The following is an 18,482-nucleotide window of genomic DNA, read 5'->3' on the forward strand; positions in this document are numbered from 1 at the left end:
GCGGCGGCTTACGTTTAATTCGGGCGTAATTCGCCTCGGGTTTTGGCAGCTTTCGTCGTACCGTTGTTTCCTCCCTTACCCCTCCACCCTCGCGTTAAAACCGTGGGGGGAAAACAAAGTTGTTTCGCCAAATGTCGATCAGACCCTCCCGCCGCAGCGGCAAAGGAAACCCTGCAGAGAGCTTTTTATCGCGTCGCTTGTGATACCAATCGCTATTTATCGCCTTCTCGAGCCGTTCAAAAATTGAGCGAATATCTCCAATTGTGAACTGCGAAATCGCACAGACCATTGTATCTGCTTGTCGAGTCGATGATTGCTGAAACGGCTTTAATTGTACTCTTATTCGTTCAGTGGCACGTTTTACGACGTGATGGTATAACGATTCCGCGGAGTCGTGCGGCGAGATATACGATCGTGGCCAAAGCGCGGAATTTTTTATGTGTGCGTGTGCGGCACATTTCAAAACTGACTACGATGTTTGGAACGGCTCGCTGCGAACGTGCGTATTTCGCAAACGCAGCTCGCTCGAATGCGGCGCGTCAAGCCCCTTCGCCATTTGGAAAATGCGAATACACACGAGTGGCTTCTCGTGGAGAATCATCCGCGGGCTCGGACTCCTCTCTCTCTGAATTAAACCGTTTACGACGTATTTTGATATTTTACTTTGCATCGCGCTCGAAACGACCGGTAGCTTATTCGCCTCGCCTACTTTGCATATACACATGTTAATTTCCATAGCGACTGGCGACGACGTTGACCCTACGATCTATATATGGAGATCCTTCTTAATCCTAGAAATTTTCTCGGTCCTCCATGATCCTCGAGGAAAAGACAGATATGATAGAAAAAACCTGCGTACCTCCATGTTCCGAGCCGTATATGATTTTTTGTTGCCGCCTGACGGGCAGCGGGCACACAAAATTATAGCCGGGGGCCTTCTCTCGGGGCCCATTACCTGAAATCACAGGTAATAACCGAGTATTCAATTCAATATCTATTACACGGACAATGTTTTGAATACCCATTAGTTTGGCTGCACAAATGGGGAAAGTGCTTATTCGAATGATGACAGTACTCTATGAGTACTCTATACATCCTATGATCGTTCCACGCGAAATACAACAATGCATTACGTTATTTTATTTTACTTTTCAGATGCATACCCGTGAAGCACTGTTTCCTATATAGTTACTTTAGACCGCGTATTCGTGCGTAACATCTCAGCGACGATTAGGTATCTCACAATGTGAGCATAACACTTGTCAGCATAATATAATTACTAGCCAAAACTAATAACGGAGCATGCCAGTAAATTGAAGCAAATTAAAACATTTTACTTGCGAAGTTTCACCAATTGTGAGGTGAACAATTACTTTTTCGAACTGACGTTTTCTTCGCTAAAAGGTGGATCGTAAATAAATACGATGGAACGATATATACAAGGTTTTGTAGTCTCGACTAAAGTTTCTTTTTTCAGTTTGGCTTGGTCCTTTGCCCTCTCTTTCTCTCCATCTTTTCCTCTCTTTCGCGTTTTCTTTCTTTCTTTCTGTTGACCTTTTTCGTGCGAACCTCACTATACACGCGTTATACTATACATGCGCGGGCATTTCAGGCACACGTTGCCTGTCCGTTAGAGCATTTTTGTGCAGGCTGTTCTCCTTCACGGGGATATACACGTGTGAGTGCGTCGAACCTACGCACACTCGCGCATTTGTGTCGGAGTAACGTTGCACCGTGCACCGGCTGGTAAACCGGTGACACGTCACGTCGCCGAGGAATAAAATGCATTTTACCACGAATTTTAGCTGCATAAGTCTATCTGCTAAGAGATTGGCGACTGTCCAAACGTTAATAACGTCAATTTTGCTTCAACGCGCGTTGAAAAATGCACGTTCTCGTGAAAAATATAGAGATTTTTTTAGCTTGACGCGCCTAGCGTAATTACATTCGATTAAATTATATCAATTTAAGGTGCGGTGAAATCATCGATAACACTAATATTATCCCTATTCACTCCAAACCATGCTCTTTCGTGTCCCCACGAGTTTCTAACAATCGTTTTTTTGTGAAAAACTAATTATTGTGGGATAATTCCCCCCACGTCGGAAAAATAATTTTTTAAATAAAACGAGTCGTAATGTGTGTTTGTCAATATATAAATGTTGTAAAAAAATATTTAAATAAATGATTTCCAAATGTTATTTACATTGATTTTTAGTCGAAGGTACAAAGATATTATAATAATTTGTGGGGAATTTTTCAAAGCTATTAACATTATAGAAAACACGTGGGACTCGAAATTGCATGGTTGGAGAATTAAAGGAGCTGAAAAAACGTTGGCGTTGGAGTGAATAGGTTATTAACACTATGAGTAATCGTTTTATAAATTCCCGTTTCTAAAATACAGTTCGCCTTTTTTATACGCGAAAGCCCGGATTCCGATGTTTCGACTCCGTAAGTTTCGGTTTGCGAAAAAGAATTCTTTTGACAGACATCGAGATATCGAAAATGTTTCACAACACAGTAGTAGTGGTAAATTGTATCTTCGTATCCTCGATACGCCCTAGAAGCCCGCACCGGAAGAAAGGATATATCCTTTATTTTCGAACCGTAATGACGCACCCCGACGTAATGTTTCCCCTCCCATAATATTCCACGTTAACTTCATGCTCGGCTCCGCAGACCATTATTGCCGGGCGGAAGGTTTTCCTAACTTTCCCTCCTGTCCGCAATGATCCGTGCCGCCATCGTTCGAAATTCACCGCGGTAAATATACGTCGACGAAAGTGTCCTCTCCTGGGTTGTCAGGAGGTGGGGCTGTCTTTCCATCGTCCGAAGGAGTTTGATCGATATATATAAATATCGTTCGGTTGCGGGTGGGGTCTCGTCACAAAATCGCACGATGTAGCGTTCGCGATCGACGGGCACGCACACAGCGCGCACAGCGATGACGAGAATATGAAAACCGTAAGTAATAGGGAAGCGAGCAAATGTGGTTTTTTGTTTAAAAAAATATATAAATAAATATTTTTTTCTCAAGACATATGCGAATCCTCTCATATTTGTCGCTCGAATAGGAAGCGCGTATTTTTTTTCGGCAGGAGAAATTGACGTCATAAGGACGCGCGCGTGGCCTTCCTCATTGTGTGTTAATCCGTGTAACAATTGCTCAATCGCCACCGACTTGTTGGCGCTTCGCGTCTTTTCCACGAAAACCTGCAGGTTTGTGCCTCGGCGCGCGCACCTTGCGTAATAATAACGAGCCCGACGATTTATTCCGCGCGGCCGCACGTTTATTTGCGCAAGGGTGGGTTTACATAAAAATTATAATTAGATCCCGCGAAGACGATATATCGATGAATGCGAAACCTTTAACCGGCGTGCACGCGAACGCGAGACACAAAAATCGTTGCCGGCCGGCCGCCTCGCGACGCGCCGCGATATAACGATATCTGTTCGTTCACGCGAAACGGCTTTGATTAAGCTTTAATGAACGCGGTCGCTTTCTCAAAATAGAACGTTCGAATTACCGCAACTTGTTTCTCTGTTCTTCAGTCGGACGTTGAAATGTTTAATGATTAAGAAGACCTACAAGCTAGCTAGAAACCTCGAGCGTTACTCACCGAGGAAGAACCGAGAGCGCAAAGTTCTTTAAAGATATAATTAAAGTCGTTATCTCTAGACCGTTTTAAGCCCATATTTTTTCACGCGGATTACACACTGCAAAGTCCACGGCTTTCCGTATAGATAACGCGTATAATTTCTGTTTCTTAAAAAAGTACAAGCTTAAAAGACGATTTGGGATGTATATCATGGGCAACTGCGTCACCGATACGCAGATACGCGCGGGTCTTTATATCGGAAGACCCGGTAGAACCACAAGGGGATCGATTAACATTGCGCGCGGTCAAATTTGCAATGCATTTAGGCGCGACGCGTGACGTTTTGTATTTACGGCGCACTGTTCGCAGAAGGATTACATTCCGCTCCCCTCGATTGTTGGCCGATGCCGTTGCGCAAATGAAGCCTAACGCACCAAACGTCCAATTTGTCGGCGAAACTTTTGCCGCGCGGAAGATTGCCGGTTATAAATACGGTGCGTAACCGTCGGACGTTTATGGCCGCGATACTAGACGCTAAATTTACAACAGTCGTGACTTAAAGCCTCGCTTGGCGCGTATTAGCTCGAGGAATTAATGTAATATCGCGATTACAAGAGAGCCGCGGCGCGACTTTCCCGCCGCGTCACGTGTCTGCCCGAGCGATGCGTCGCGTCGCGTCGCGTCGCGTTGCGTTGCGTTGCGTTGCGTTGCGTTGCGTTGCGTTGCAATATCGATGTTTCCGTCGCGCGACGATACGCTTTTCCCATCGATATACTACGCTCCGCTCGGTCACTTTTAAAAGCGACTTCTCGCAGATGTGTCGCGGTACATATTGATTATGTGCTATCAACGTATACGCGGGGTGGATGCATCAGTGAATGACCGGTCACCGGTGCATGACCGCTGAATCTTTACGCTCACTTCTCTGGTGGTCACGTGAGATAACATGATTCCGTCTGTCCAAGATGCCAATACGATCGCTGCCGGTTGTTACTTGCTGTACGGGATGCGGACAAAATTTTGGGGTTACCGGAGAGAGAACGATTTTTTACGAACGAGTGGAAAGTATGAGATATATATCTTCTTTTTCTTATATACTTTTCGCGAATGCCGAATTGCCGAAGGAATATATATCCGCGTGCTTCTCGGAAATACGTAAATAAACGTGCGCGTACGCACGCGTTATTACGCACACGCCGCGAATACTGTATGAGGAGCGTATTCTCCCGCTGATTTTGCAGCGTCCTATATTAAGCACTTCCTACGCGTTCACGTAGCGCAGCAACCTAGAAAAGTGACATCTTTAAAAATGGATAACCTTTTTATCATATATCGTAGGCGGCGGTTTTTCCTAGCGATACCGCGGGTGTTTTTCTAAAGATAAACTCGGGTATTCTTTCAGTTTTCTCCCTGGTGTCTCTTTTTGCGATATTCATCGGAGTGCACTGCCGGGAATCCAAAGCCGCGACAAACGAGTTCCGACGGCGCAGTTCGGTATTGCTAAATATCGCTCTTGCTTGTAACGATTTTTTGAAAAATATTACCGTATACACTGTAAATCTGTCGTCGCGCCTAGAGAGATTAACGCATTATTTGTGTCCCGTTTGTATACGTTTTGATTCGCCATAAAGCGCAAGCAGCTGAACGTATATACATACAGGATGTTTTAAAAGTTCTACAAAATGAAAACAAAGCCTTTACAAACGTAAAGATAAATTTTGCCGTGAAAATTTGATGAGTAAATCAATTCAAATTATTTATTATTATTATATTTATTATAAAAAATTAAGAAGAAATTTCTGCCTCCGTTTTCTAATAATTTTAAGGAGACTTGGGGAAGGGAGAAATATGAGAGGGATAACGAAAATTGCACTCTCCTAAAAAATCGCCAGGTAGAACTGCCAGTAATCGACATAATCTTACCGTTGCGTCGCACTTACTTCTGCGTCACCTTGTATACGTCGTGAGTCCATCAAGACGGTCAGGACGCGCAACCGGTCACTCGGATTTCGCTGTTACTTTGGCTACCTCGCAATTTTGACACGAAAGTTTTCGTCGTTCGGTGAGCAAGCTCGGATTTCCCCGTTCATCAATCGATCGGCTTGACTCATCGCGCGGAATATAAGCGCGCGCGATGCGATGCATATATACCTAACATGTACCCCGATCGTACACGAACGCGCGGCATATACACGGATTACGGGAGGTGCGCGGGCCGCTACAGGGTGACGCAAAGTTTCGTTACTTTTACTCGAGGCTGAGTCACCGTGACGCGACCTGATGAATTACCCCGAACACACACATTTCCAACGAGTTCCACGGAGCGCTGCTTATTATTTCGCTGAAACGGATTACCGCGATTTCCATTTGTATTCGTATACACGTCCCGCATGCCCGCGCTTTATACAACGTTGAGCAAAATATACAGATAATATATCGTTATACGCCTCGTGTGTCAGTCTTGCTTTTTATTTTTTTAAAAGTTCATTATTCTGTACTTGAGAGTTGATTCTCCAAAGCAGCTAAACCAATTAGTAATTAAACAAAGTTCCACTGAATATATGAATGTGATACCGTTATTAATTTCTTCAATTAGTGTTTTAATACCAATGTTCGGCATTTTGATTAAGATTGGAGAACGCAAGGAGTATGCCTTTCTGCAACCCTTCGCTAAGATGCAATTGCTCTTTTTTTATATGGTTCGCCAGGCGAACCCGGCACGGTCGTACTATTTGTTCGCACCACTTTGTTAGAATCCGACGGGTGTCGAGCCGGTTAACTTAAACGTAACTGTACCTCGTGGTACCGTAGATCGTTCATAATGCCGACCAGCATTTCTGACAGTCAGCACTATAATTAGAGCACGTCGCGCACGCGGGTAAATGACGGCGAGAACGCTAGAGAGAGGGGGAGAGAGAATGAGATGTGTACCGATATATGAGATAGATTGAGGAAGAGAGGGCGAGCCCAAGAGGGTAGAATTGAAATCGCTTTGCGTTTCCGAGACATTGCGGGATTGCGATCGATCGGAAATGTTTTTGTACGCCCGGTATTATTCGGGCGGCAACTCTGACTATGAGTCATACATTGTGCAATACTACGTACTACGTACCTATCTGAGTGCGATCAGATGGAATTACCGTGTGTCGATGGCAAACGAGAAAAATGGTACCGCATGTCGCTGCAATTAAAAGGAACCTTGCGATATTAAATTATTAAACCACATTTAATTTGAATTTCATTTTTTATTTGACGTCAAATCGATTTAACGTCAATCAGGCGCTGAAAACGATAATAAAACGTTTTGGGTGATGCGTTTATTCTTTGTAGGTCATCTATTGCATGATACAGATACAGAGCTCATTTTCGCGTACGAGGCAATCATTTTCAATGTAAATCGCGGCAGCGCGTGTCTCACATCGCGAAATTTACGATTTTCCGCGATAGACTGAAGAGGCTACGAAATTCTTAAAATAGAGTCTTGAAACTGACAGGTTGTTTCGAAATGTAAATCGTTAATGTATCCGCATGATAAGAGCGGCTAATAGCCTAGAAACGAGTGATGAAAATTCTTAGCTACGATGACGACGTAGGTAGGAGAGGGTAAAAGACCAATCTCGGAGATGGGTTAAAACCGATAAGTTTCGTGGAAATTGTTTGCTCCTCGCAAACGAGCGGTCGTATTTATTGAAAAAAAAAAAAAAAAAAAAAAAATGGGAAACCGCTCCGACCGCGATGGCTGTTCGCGCGTAGATATATGATATCTGACGAAAGCTCTTTGAGAATCACTGTCCCAAACCGACGACGTGGACACACGTCGGCGAAGGAGGTTTTAAAATATTCATGGTCGTTGGCCTTACTTTTTGTGTTCTCCGCGGTATTTCTTTCCGCCACAGCGACTCACACTTTTGTGTTGAGGTGTCTTTCAAACGTCCGAGAAAATAGTGTCGCTACTCGAATATTTAACGCACCGATGTCGTTTTAATTTTCTGTGATACGAGAGGATGTTTGAACGCTATGTCACGCTCTTGACAATTGATCATTTCTATCTGATTGTGAGAAACAGAAATTGGACTTGGAGTAATAAGTGAATATAATAATAATCCACGCCGTAAAAAAATTAATGGACCGTCGCGTTCGACGTTAACGAGGTTGTTGCTTTCTGATTACAGGGAATGTGTGACATGTTCATCCAAACACAGCAGACGAGTAGCGTCAACGGCAGCAGCAGCAGCAGCAGCAGCAGCAGTAACAACACCGTTCACCACCACAGCAAGAAGCGCAAGTTGGATTACAACGTGAGCCAACCGGTGATCCAGCACGCATTGGTCCAATCGACCAGCGACTACCAATTGGACAATACCGGTCTACAACAACGGTACTCCGTGAACGGTGCTAATACCGCGTTTAGCTCGCTGCACAACAATAATGCGCTGCAGAAGAGTAGCCCGAACCAGCAGACCCTGGTACGAGCCTCGACGATCAAGCTCTTAGATACGTACCAGCGCTGTGGCCAGAAGGTTGGTTGATGCCGCTTCCTACATCTCTTTTGTCGTCACGCTTGTAATTGTCCGACGAACAATCCGTGTGCCCCCTTGTGTGCCCCCGCGGGTCTACGCGTTCAACGCGCTAAATCTGGCCCGCCGAATTCTACCTTGCATTCATTCATTATAAAGCTCGTTTGTAGCGTTGAATCGCGGGCTAAAGTTCAAAATTAGGGAATTGAAATTAGAGACTCGCATCTCGAGGTTGATCGCTACGCTTTTTCTAGAGTTTAACTTTTTAATGACGTTAATGATTGACTCCCCTCCACTTCTTCCCTTTTTTCCTTTTTTCAGCTGATTCGTCATTAATATTTGCCCATATTTCTCGTTAAACGCGCGGCTTTTGTATATTTTTCTTTCAATACGGCGCGTAATCCGCACAGTGAGCAAACAATTCGCAATGTCTCAATGTCAATTGTTTGCCGGCTTCGAGTTTCGCGGCAGCTTGTTATCGCTTCGCCATTGCTCGTATACCCTCTCGAGCGTACTGCTTATGCACGCTTACGTGTGTTATTACGAGAACGGGAGTAACTACAGTAGCGTTCCGTTCGTTAGTTTTCTGTATTCTCCCCTTATTGGAGTGCAGACGGGAGAAACTTTTCCCCCGCGGTCTTGTACGTGTCGCCGTCTTCAGCGCTTCGACAAATAAAACTTAATGACCGCTAACCGCTTATTGGCATACGGCGGCGCAGATCGAGAGTTAGGTCGTTTTAGCCGAGACCGCGTTTGGCAACGGAGTCGTGATACTTCTCGCTTCGCAACTGATGCCTCTTGCTGCAACCCGGGCGAAAGGGAAAGGCTCGATCTACGGATTGTAGCGAGAAGATACTGTACTGTCCGTCGTGTCGTTTCGACCGCTCTCGTCCGTTGTATCTTACCGATCTCTCGGCCGTTTCTCGATAGTCTCGTCACAACCGTTCAATGTAGGATCGCCCCGCGATTAATCAGCGATGAGGCTGAATCCCGATTCCGAGACCTTGCGAGGCTTGACGTGAATCTGTTTCTGGTGTGCGTGGCACGAGTTCGTTTAAACTTAACGTTTAAGAATCGCCCCTAATGTCTCATCCGATATACGATATCGTCCTACGTCCTCTCGCACTCGTTGTTCTATTTGTTCAGCAAAGTTTCGCGTCACGGTTTTGATGTCGATTCGGTAATATCGTACGGTTCGTACACGTCGCGATGTTTTCATTGATTCATTGTGCTCGCGATACGAGTGTCTCTTAAACATTCTTGCTCCATCGTTCGCGATACACAAACACGTCTCGTAATGTTGTCGTTGCGCCGCCGTCGTGTCGTTACGTCGCGCAACTCTTGCCGTCCCTGTTGCAACGCTGAGAGACTCGCGTGCATTGAGCTTTGGATTACCGAGGTTCTAAATCGACGCGCATCCGTCTAATCCGACATTCCTGACCGTTTAAATGGCACACAGTAGCCAGGGACCGAATCTATTTGGCATGCATGCCGATATCCCTGTGGATACTCCGCGCAACGATCGACGAGCGGTCGGTCCTCGGGTTGGTCCTCGAACGCGCGCGCATTCTCATCGTGCGCTTGATTTAGCGTTTGCAGCAAAATCGCCCCGCGTACGTCCGAGAGTTAACGAGCTTCTAATGACAAGGGAGGTATCACAATTTCCTTGACGCGCTCGTTAATTCCCCGATTCGCGACCGTACGGCGCAACGTCGTGGCAAAGTGATGACGTCTATTACCGGCAAACTAACTTTATGAATACCACTACAAACGAGCCCCGATATTTGCAGCGCTTTGTGCATCCATGCGTCATCCTCGCGCGTATACAACCTGCCGATCGATTCAAAAATCCTCGACGACCGAATCATAAGGTGCTCGTTACGCTGTTTTATTTATTAAGAGAAAGAAATATATTTGTCCTGGGACACAAGACTGCCCAGAGCGTCGAGACGGGCACAGCACGACGCATCCCGCACCCTAAAACGGAGTCGGGAGAGCCGGTTGCCACCCGGAAGCGGGTGTATCGGTATCGTTGACGGAGGAGGCTCGTGAAGGAAGAGGCCTCCGCGCGAATAATCCGATTCCTCGAAGCCGTAAAGATTCCTTCCACCTTCTCTCGCTCGGTCGCCCTCCGCCTTTTCCACCGCCCGAAACTCCGGCCTCCAGCCGGTCTTATTAACGGTCATACACCGCGTGTACTCGAAGTGCGCACCGCCGAGGATAATTACAGAGTTGTGGCGATCGTATTTCGGTCGTCTATCGTGCTGGCGGGGTGTGTTGCGAGCGCGTAGCCGTCGCGGCGTAGATAACGTTTCCGTATGGCGTAGTTAACTATCGATTGTGCTTTCAAGGCTTCCATTACATATTTCATATACCGACCATCGTGCGGATATCGCGAGACGCTAGCTGGAACGCGCACGTCCCGTCCGCGTGACGTCCGCGAAATTCTGTCGGATTCGCGATCATGCGCGACATCGCCGAGGATTGGCGATTCGCAAGAGATGGGGCGGACGATGGTTTCGCCGACGATCGAGACAGAGAGATCGTTTTCTCGATTCGCCCGCGATCAACGAGAGCGGGCGTTTGATTCATGGCGCCCGTTGTTCGCAGAACGCACGAATACGCGGGATGTACGCGATATATAACGTTCGCTCTCTCAGGCACGTATTCGTTAATTGATCTCCAACGACATGCGAATGCGAATCACGCAATCGGTGGCGATCGAAGCTCTCCGGCGCGTCGATACCGATGCGAGAAATCTCTATAGCTTCTGGGATCGTCCGTCACAGGTAGTACGTTGGGCGCATTTCTGCGTTTTTCGGAGGTGTCCGGAGTTGTGTGGTCGTCGAGAGGTTTATATAAAAGACGTATATTGTTCCTCGTCGCGATTGCTCTCGTTTTACCGTTCTCCCAATTACCCAACTTTGATGCCGCTTCTCCGCAATCTACTATCGACGGCAATCTCTTAACGCCCAAATATTTTTGTATAAGGTATATTCCCCCTACAGAGAAAAACTTGGTCGAGGGAAGGTAATGGTGACGACCTGGCAGTCCACTCCGCTCACGCGAATGTGGTGGGTTGTACTGTAGTGTCGCAGCACCATACCCAACAGCAACAGCAGCTGCAACAACAACAGCAGCAGCAGCATAGCAAGCAGGCAAGCATGACGGCGCATAGCAAGCAAGTGGCCAACGCGGCCAATGGCGGCGGCAGTAGCAATCCCCAGGGCGACGGGGATTATCACTTGGTGCAGCACGAAGTTCTCTACTCCATGACCAACCAGTATGAGGTTCTCGAATTTCTCGGCAGAGGTACTTTTGGGCAGGTAAGAACAGCCGCGTGATATGAATCCTTTTGTATTTTGAACCGCGCGATCGTCCATCCTTTCCCACGAGAGCGGAGCAGCTGCACAAATTGACAATTTGTTCTTTCGCAGGTCGTTAAATGTTGGAAAAAAGGAACAAGCGACATAGTAGCCATCAAAATTCTAAAGAACCATCCATCGTATGCGCGCCAAGGTCAGATTGAGGTACGCATTGCGATATTAATAAAAAGAGACGCGGAGACGCGTGAACGTCAATTGGATTATATCCTGTATTACTCCAGACAATTTATCACATTTAAATAACGTATTTGCAGGTCTCCATCCTGTCTCGACTTAGTCAGGAAAATGCAGATGAGTTCAATTTCGTGCGCGCCTACGAGTGCTTCCAGCACAAGTCACATACCTGCTTGGTATTCGAAATGCTAGAGCAAAACCTCTACGATTTTTTGAAACAGAATAAATTTTCACCCCTACCTCTCAAATACATCAGGCCCATTCTCCAGCAGGTATTGACTGCGCTATTGAAACTGAAGGTACAGTATCATTATAGTATGTCATCATAGTATGCGTGTGTCATTTGGTATTTGGATCAACATAGAGAACTAACGTGCAAATGCCTTTATCTTTGCAGCAATTAGGATTGATACACGCCGACTTGAAACCAGAGAATATTATGCTGGTTGATCCAATGCGTCAGCCGTATCGAGTGAAAGTCATCGATTTTGGATCTGCCTCGCACGTGTCAAAAGCCGTCTGTAACACCTACCTGCAATCACGATACTACCGCGCACCCGAGATCATACTGGGACTTCCGTATTGTGAAGCGATAGATATGTGGTCACTCGGCTGTGTGGTTGCAGAATTGTTTCTAGGATGGCCTTTATACCCTGGCAGCTCCGAGTACGACCAAATTCGATATATAAGTCAAACGCAAGGCCTACCGACGGAGCATATGCTGAACAATGCCAGCAAAACAACAAAATTCTTTTACCGGGATATGGACAGTGCGTAATTTGATACAAAACAACGATATCGAGTAGCGAGAACTTTTCTTACAATTTTCGCGCATACTTTTAGGTACATATCCATTTTGGCGATTGAAAACACCGGAAGAACACGAGGCAGAGACTGGTATCAAATCCAAGGAAGCAAGAAAATATATTTTTAATTGCCTTGACGATATCGGTCAGGTTAATGTACCGACTGACTTAGACGGTGGTCAACTCTTGCCAGAGAAAGCGGACAGGAGAGAGTTTATTGACCTTTTGAAGAGAATGCTCACAATGGACCAGGTAGTGACATCGGTAATATCTCTTTTTTTTTTTATTTACGGAGGAAACCTTTATAGGTCCCCGGGGAGAGACCAAGGAGTATGCCAGGGATTCTAATCGGCTAAAACTCCCCCGGGTGACCTACTTCAGGTGTTTGGGGGACACACCGGGAACTGGCATTTCCATTATTTCTGGTGTGCCCCCCTGCCCGTTCTTACTTTCTTCGCCGGGGCCCGCGCATGTCGAATGTTGTGGACATTTGCGGGACTCCGGTGTCTCAATTTGGGACGCCTTCTCTTTGCGGCGAGGAGGAATCATCACCCCCTCTCGGCGCACCCTCGAGTATTGATAGGGGCGCGGTCGGGGTCGGGGCCCAAGATTCCCCGCTTGAGCTCCGGCCCCCAAATATCGGTAATATTTAATCGATGCTCTTAATTATTAGAGCGAGATTTTTTTTGTGTATAACATGGAGTTTTTCTCATACAACTGTTGTTTTGTTTAAAGGAGCGCCGTATAACACCCGGCGAGGCACTGAACCACGCGTTTGTTACTCTATCACATCTAGTCGATTACGCGCATTGTAACAACGTCAAAGCTTCCGTCCAGATGATGGAGGTTTGCAGGCGCGCGGGAGATTTCACTGCGAGTCCTGCGCATCATCAGGCTCCGCCGGCGCCTCAGCCACCTCCACCAACGTCTTTAGTAGCCAATTTTGTACCGACTACTAACGGCAGTGCGGTGACTCTTACCTTCAACAATCAATTGTCTAATCAAGTGCAGCGATTAGTCAGAGAACACCGTACCGCGCAAACAGGATATGACAGTCTGGTATGTTTAGATAATCCTTTATCTTGTTATGTTTGCATGTATTAGTTTACTGTTCCCGAAATGGATTACACTCATGCTACAACAATATTATATTTTACTCAAAACTTTTTACTTAATAGTCAATGTCTTATGAATTGAGGTATATATGAGATGAATTTGGAATCGAATTTAAGATCTGCCTACGAGTTGACAGACTTTACATACTCCTCACTATGCTCACTTCGCTTTTATTTTAAGTTATTCAATATTTTATAAAAACTGTGTGTTGGCTCTACTTTATTTATTTTTCAATTTTAGTACCAAATATATAGCAACAGCAGTCGACGGGCGACACAATATAGCGGTTCGTCTAGTGGATCCAACAGCGGACGGAGTGGCGTGCACGATTTTCCGCATCAACTGGTACCCGGCATATTGTGTCCACCGCATGGCTATCAGACTATGCCAAGTCCTGCGAAGCACGTAGTTGTTGCTCAAGTAAGAAGAATAGTAATCGCATATGAGCAATTAGTTTATTACAGGAACAATTTATTTTACAGCCACCGCAACCGCAACAAGCACCTTTGCAGATACAATCGTCCATTATATCGCAACAAGCTGTGGCCGCGGCGGCTGCAGCTGCCCAGCAACAATATGCTGCAGTTCCCGTGTCTATGGTCGAGACTGGTCGGCAAATGTTGCTTACCGTAAGTAAAACAATGTTCACTTTGGAATGACCATATAATGGTCTGGTGTTTTGACGATCTGATACGTTTATGATCATCATAGAATGCTGTACAGACATCTTGGCCTGCTGGAAGCCGTCAGATGGCTGCGATAGTACCATCGTGGCAGCAGCTACCACCGCAGCATATTCAGCAACCACTGCTCAGCGATACTGGAGATTGGGGAAGGCCTCTTATCGTCGATAGTTCTGCTATTCTACAGGTAGTACTTACCAATAAACTATCTGTAATATTTAACGAAAAAATAAGGCTCTTATCAATATTTGCGAGTAATTTTTCTTTTTCATTTTGTGATATTTTATATTATTTATCGTTGCATTATCTATAAAGCATTCTTTTCATTTTATGCGTCGTAAAGTTAGAAACTTCTCAATAACAGTTTTTAACTAATCTCCCTTGTTTTGGGGAAGGATCAGCGGCCGGTATTTCCTGTCACGGAAGTTTATAATGCTAGTGCACTCGTCGAACATCCATCGCAGAGCTGGGGCAAGCGCACTGTCACCAAACATCACCAGCATCATGTGACGGTACCTCAGCAGACTCAGCATAGACATGAACACAAGAAAGAGACGCAACAACTGAGTCCAGTAAAGAAACGAGTCAAGGAGAGCACACCGCCAAGTAGCATGCGACGACACTCGCCGTCGAGCAGCCATTGGCAAGAGCAGCCGGTGCAGTCTCATCATCACAGTAGCAAACACAGTAGTAGTCATAACGTGGAACATCAGCCAGTCGCAACCGTGCGACAGCAGACCATTACGATTGATGATACGCCTTCGCCAGCCGTTTCTGTTATCACAATCAGTGATAGTGAAGATGAGGCACCTGGAAAATGGTGAGTGTTATGCCAAGTCTACATCACCAGTATTGTATATATTATAAATTCGTATACTAAAAATGCGAAAATTTTTAATGTAGTTTAGGATATATTTTTAATTTTTAATTTTTAGATTTTAGACTTTAATTTCAAGTAGAGATTGGAACAGATATAATTTCGTAGAGTTCAGATTTAGATATTATAGATACATGTAATGATTCTCATGTTTATTCATATAAAAAGTAATAACTCTGGTGTAAGATTTCTTTTTTTCATATCTATAGCATCAAAACTCGCATTTTTACCGAGATTGTATACAAATTTGCTTATCAATTTTCCCAATAGGCAAATCAAGAAAACGTTAAAAATATAAATATTAAAAATATTGACAGATTATATTTTTATTGACAGATTATCTTTTTTGTTGAAAAAAATATTTGGTTAAGCACGCATATATATTTCTTAGTGCATTATTAGTTGGTAGTAGAATCACGCATGGATATCATTGACAGCTGTGGAGATCGTCAGTGCAGCGCCTGTCAAAGTTTGGCAACTCGCCTGTCGGGCGACGGACGACCTGTCCGTGAAGAAGTCATACGAAGGTATATTAATGTAATATGACGGTGTTATGTGATTAACTATAATCAATTAGGTTTTGTTGAGAATATGCAGTTAACAGATTGAATGTCACAAAGCATTAAGATTGATTTCCTACTTTCCATTTTGATACTTTGCTACTAGTCATTCAAAATCAATTTCTACCTAATGTATCTTTTGCTTTGTAAACCTTGGAAAGAAAACTTAGTCTTTAGATTATATATGTATTTAGTATGTTCATGAAAGTTATATTTATATTACATCCTTAGCATAAATTATAATACATTTTATAAAATCTATTACTAGTTTTCAAAAATACGATTTACTTGCTTCACTTGGTTTTATCACGGGATAGATACGGGCTATTTAGGGATCTGGTTGCGGAGCTTGGTGTGAAACAACTGTCGACTAACACAAAGCCACATTACTTAATAAATAAATAAATAACTGTTGCAAATAATCTTTAGCATGCGATATTTCATGGATGCGGCGTTAACTTGCCAATGGTTGAAGCACGCGATGACGATTGCCTCGATGACTCTAAATAAAGAAGTTCTCCTCTCCTTGAATTTGCAGTACTCAATCGACGCCGCGCGTTGTACAGCCGATGCAACAGTCAGCACACACGAGCAGTCAGCATGCGAACGGGCACGTTACGACGCACAGCTCGTCGTCACATCGAACGCAACGCAAGAATGTCATTAGCTGTGTAACTGTTGGTGACAGTGACGGCGAAGCCAGCCCAAGTCGCTCTCATGCTCATTTATATCTGCCGCAACACCCGCAGCATCAGCAAACCACGCAGTTAATTAAGCATGAGCCGCAGCAACAACATCATGTTAGCAGGTGAGCGCTCAATAAATGACGATTTACGTGAGAGGAATCCGTTAATAACTTCTCAAAATCAACATATCTGGTTATTTTTTAGTCTTTTTTTATTCTGCTTAACTCTTGTATTAATTTCTAAAATGTGTATAATTGTTAAACTTTTTGATTAACTTTTCCTATCATTGTTACTACAGTAGCTCAGGATATTCCTCTCAGTCACAAAAGAAGCGGCTGTTGGCGAAGGTGCAGTCCGAATGTAATATGGTGAACGTCGCGACAAAACTGGAACCCGGTGTCGAGTACCTTGCTCCACATCCGTGTCACGCGCCAGCTTGCAAAGAGCCACCGACCTATCAGGTTAACTGAGATTTCTATCCGCCAGATTTCTATCACACCTTTCTTTATACATTTTTATTTCTAATTCTCTTGGAATACATGAACTATTTTATTTATTTAATACACTATAGAACACTCTCTCGATTAAGCGAGGAAAGAAGGGGAACAAGGCCGCGACAGTTTTATCTTTTTTTTTTTATATTTTCTTAGTAATTTCCTTTGGTTAATGTTTTTCTAGGATGACGTCTATGACATATATGACCACTGCTTGCAGTATGTGACCACGAGTAGTGCGCATCCTCACCTCCAAGAGCAGCATATTGTGTACACGACCGGCACGGACAAACGAGTGTCCTGGCCTGGGAAGCGAACCGAGTACAAGCATGAGTACGTTCAACCACCGGCTGCTCATTCGAGAGAACATCAAAAGTGGGTGGTGGCCAATCCTGTGCATCAATATAGGTGAGAATCGTCCTCCTAGGCATGATTGCCCGCGTTTTTTTTTTTTTTTTTAATCGGGGCATGTACCGTAATCATGAGACGAACTCTAGAGCGATTTTTGCGATACGATACATAGAGCATGTTCTCATTAAATAATCGGCCTGTTATATGCATGTAAGCAATGCTTTTTTTCAAAAAGAAACGAGCGAGCCAATCGTGGCAAGCAGCTAACACGATTCTAGGCAAGTAAACGGCATGTGAGTCTCTATCCGATAGAACAAAATTTTTTTATAAATTAGTTTTATAAATTTATTTCCTCTTTCGATTGTACGAGAGAGAACTGGAAGAAGAGTTTGCGAATCTGTTGAGTGTGCGCATCCGTTAAATCTTCTATCTCGTCCTTAAAGAGACATATTGCAGTAAGTAAACGAAGCATGTGGACCGCATAACGAAAGGGTGGATTTTGTTTTGCGTTTTGTAGGCAGAGCCAGGTCGTAGGTACGGCAGCCCATCCGGGCCATACCCACAGTCATCACGGACATCCGGCTCATCTAAGTCCCGGCGGCAGTGGCGGTGGTAGGAGTCCCGCCGGTGGGGCTGTCATAGGAAGCGCCCAGCATTTAGGACAGCCCCTCTACCAGGAATATGCTCACGTGCGCCCGAGAGCCCACGCGGTGCCGCCTCCTGTGTACGTTACCGCGGCACCATCGCAGGCTGCTACCGCTATCCAGCAACAAATGCCCACGTATCAAGGATTCACACCCGGGTGGGTAACTAGAGAACTAGTCGATGCATGCGTCTACCCATCTCTACATATTTGTTCTAGCGTTAAATTTATATCATATGTGACCCCAAAGTAGACTTGTGATTGCGAGTTTATTCTTTCGTAAACGTTACGTTTCGTGGCATGTATTAAATCGAAGCGCAAACTCGCAGGAAACCGATGTTTAGTTTTCACTTTCCGAAAGGCATTATATGGCTCGATTTTTGAAAGTAAGCCTTGATAAGTGTTCGCGGGAAAAAGTTATGTCAGGTACATCAAATTTTTTTTAGCTTATTTGTCAGTTATTCAAACTTAGCTGAAGGATATTTTTCTTCATTGTGTAATGTAAAATAAATTGTAAGGAAATAGAATTAACATTATAATAAGTGCAAAGAATTTATTTCATATCGTTTTTACTTGAACAAAATTTT

The 18,482-nt window shown here is 44.6% G+C and overlaps 1 protein-coding gene across 8 annotated transcripts in view; it reads left to right on the forward strand.

Moving 5' to 3' along the window:
• The window catches only part of Hipk (Homeodomain interacting protein kinase), a 78,199-nt gene that overhangs the window by 45,594 nt on the left and 14,123 nt on the right, over nt 1–18,482 (forward strand). For 3 of the 8 annotated variants that reach the window (XM_077412897.1, XM_077412892.1, XM_077412896.1), the window contains exons 2-17: nt 7,775–8,122; nt 11,128–11,445; nt 11,557–11,649; nt 11,760–11,978; nt 12,077–12,449; nt 12,523–12,749; nt 13,221–13,544; nt 13,842–14,021; nt 14,084–14,230; nt 14,313–14,471; nt 14,680–15,104; nt 15,599–15,688; nt 16,260–16,529; nt 16,706–16,868; nt 17,086–17,309; nt 17,770–18,054. In XM_077412897.1, the coding sequence (XP_077269023.1) occupies nt 7,775–8,122; nt 11,128–11,445; nt 11,557–11,649; nt 11,760–11,978; nt 12,077–12,449; nt 12,523–12,749; nt 13,221–13,544; nt 13,842–14,021; nt 14,084–14,230; nt 14,313–14,471; nt 14,680–15,104; nt 15,599–15,688; nt 16,260–16,529; nt 16,706–16,868; nt 17,086–17,309; nt 17,770–18,054 (3,845 nt within the window). The remainder of the gene's footprint in view (nt 1–7,774; nt 8,123–11,127; nt 11,446–11,556; nt 11,650–11,759; nt 11,979–12,076; nt 12,450–12,522; nt 12,750–13,220; nt 13,545–13,841; nt 14,022–14,083; nt 14,231–14,312; nt 14,472–14,679; nt 15,105–15,598; nt 15,689–16,259; nt 16,530–16,705; nt 16,869–17,085; nt 17,310–17,769; nt 18,055–18,482) is intronic. The other 5 variants (XM_077412895.1, XM_077412898.1, XM_077412894.1 and 2 more) reach the window with 5 other exon arrangements.

This window comes from Temnothorax americanus, unplaced genomic scaffold (genome assembly GCF_048541705.1).
Source record: "Temnothorax americanus isolate GAGA-0224 unplaced genomic scaffold, ASM4854170v1 Scaffold31, whole genome shotgun sequence".
Lineage (NCBI taxonomy): Eukaryota > Metazoa > Arthropoda > Insecta > Hymenoptera > Formicidae > Temnothorax > Temnothorax americanus.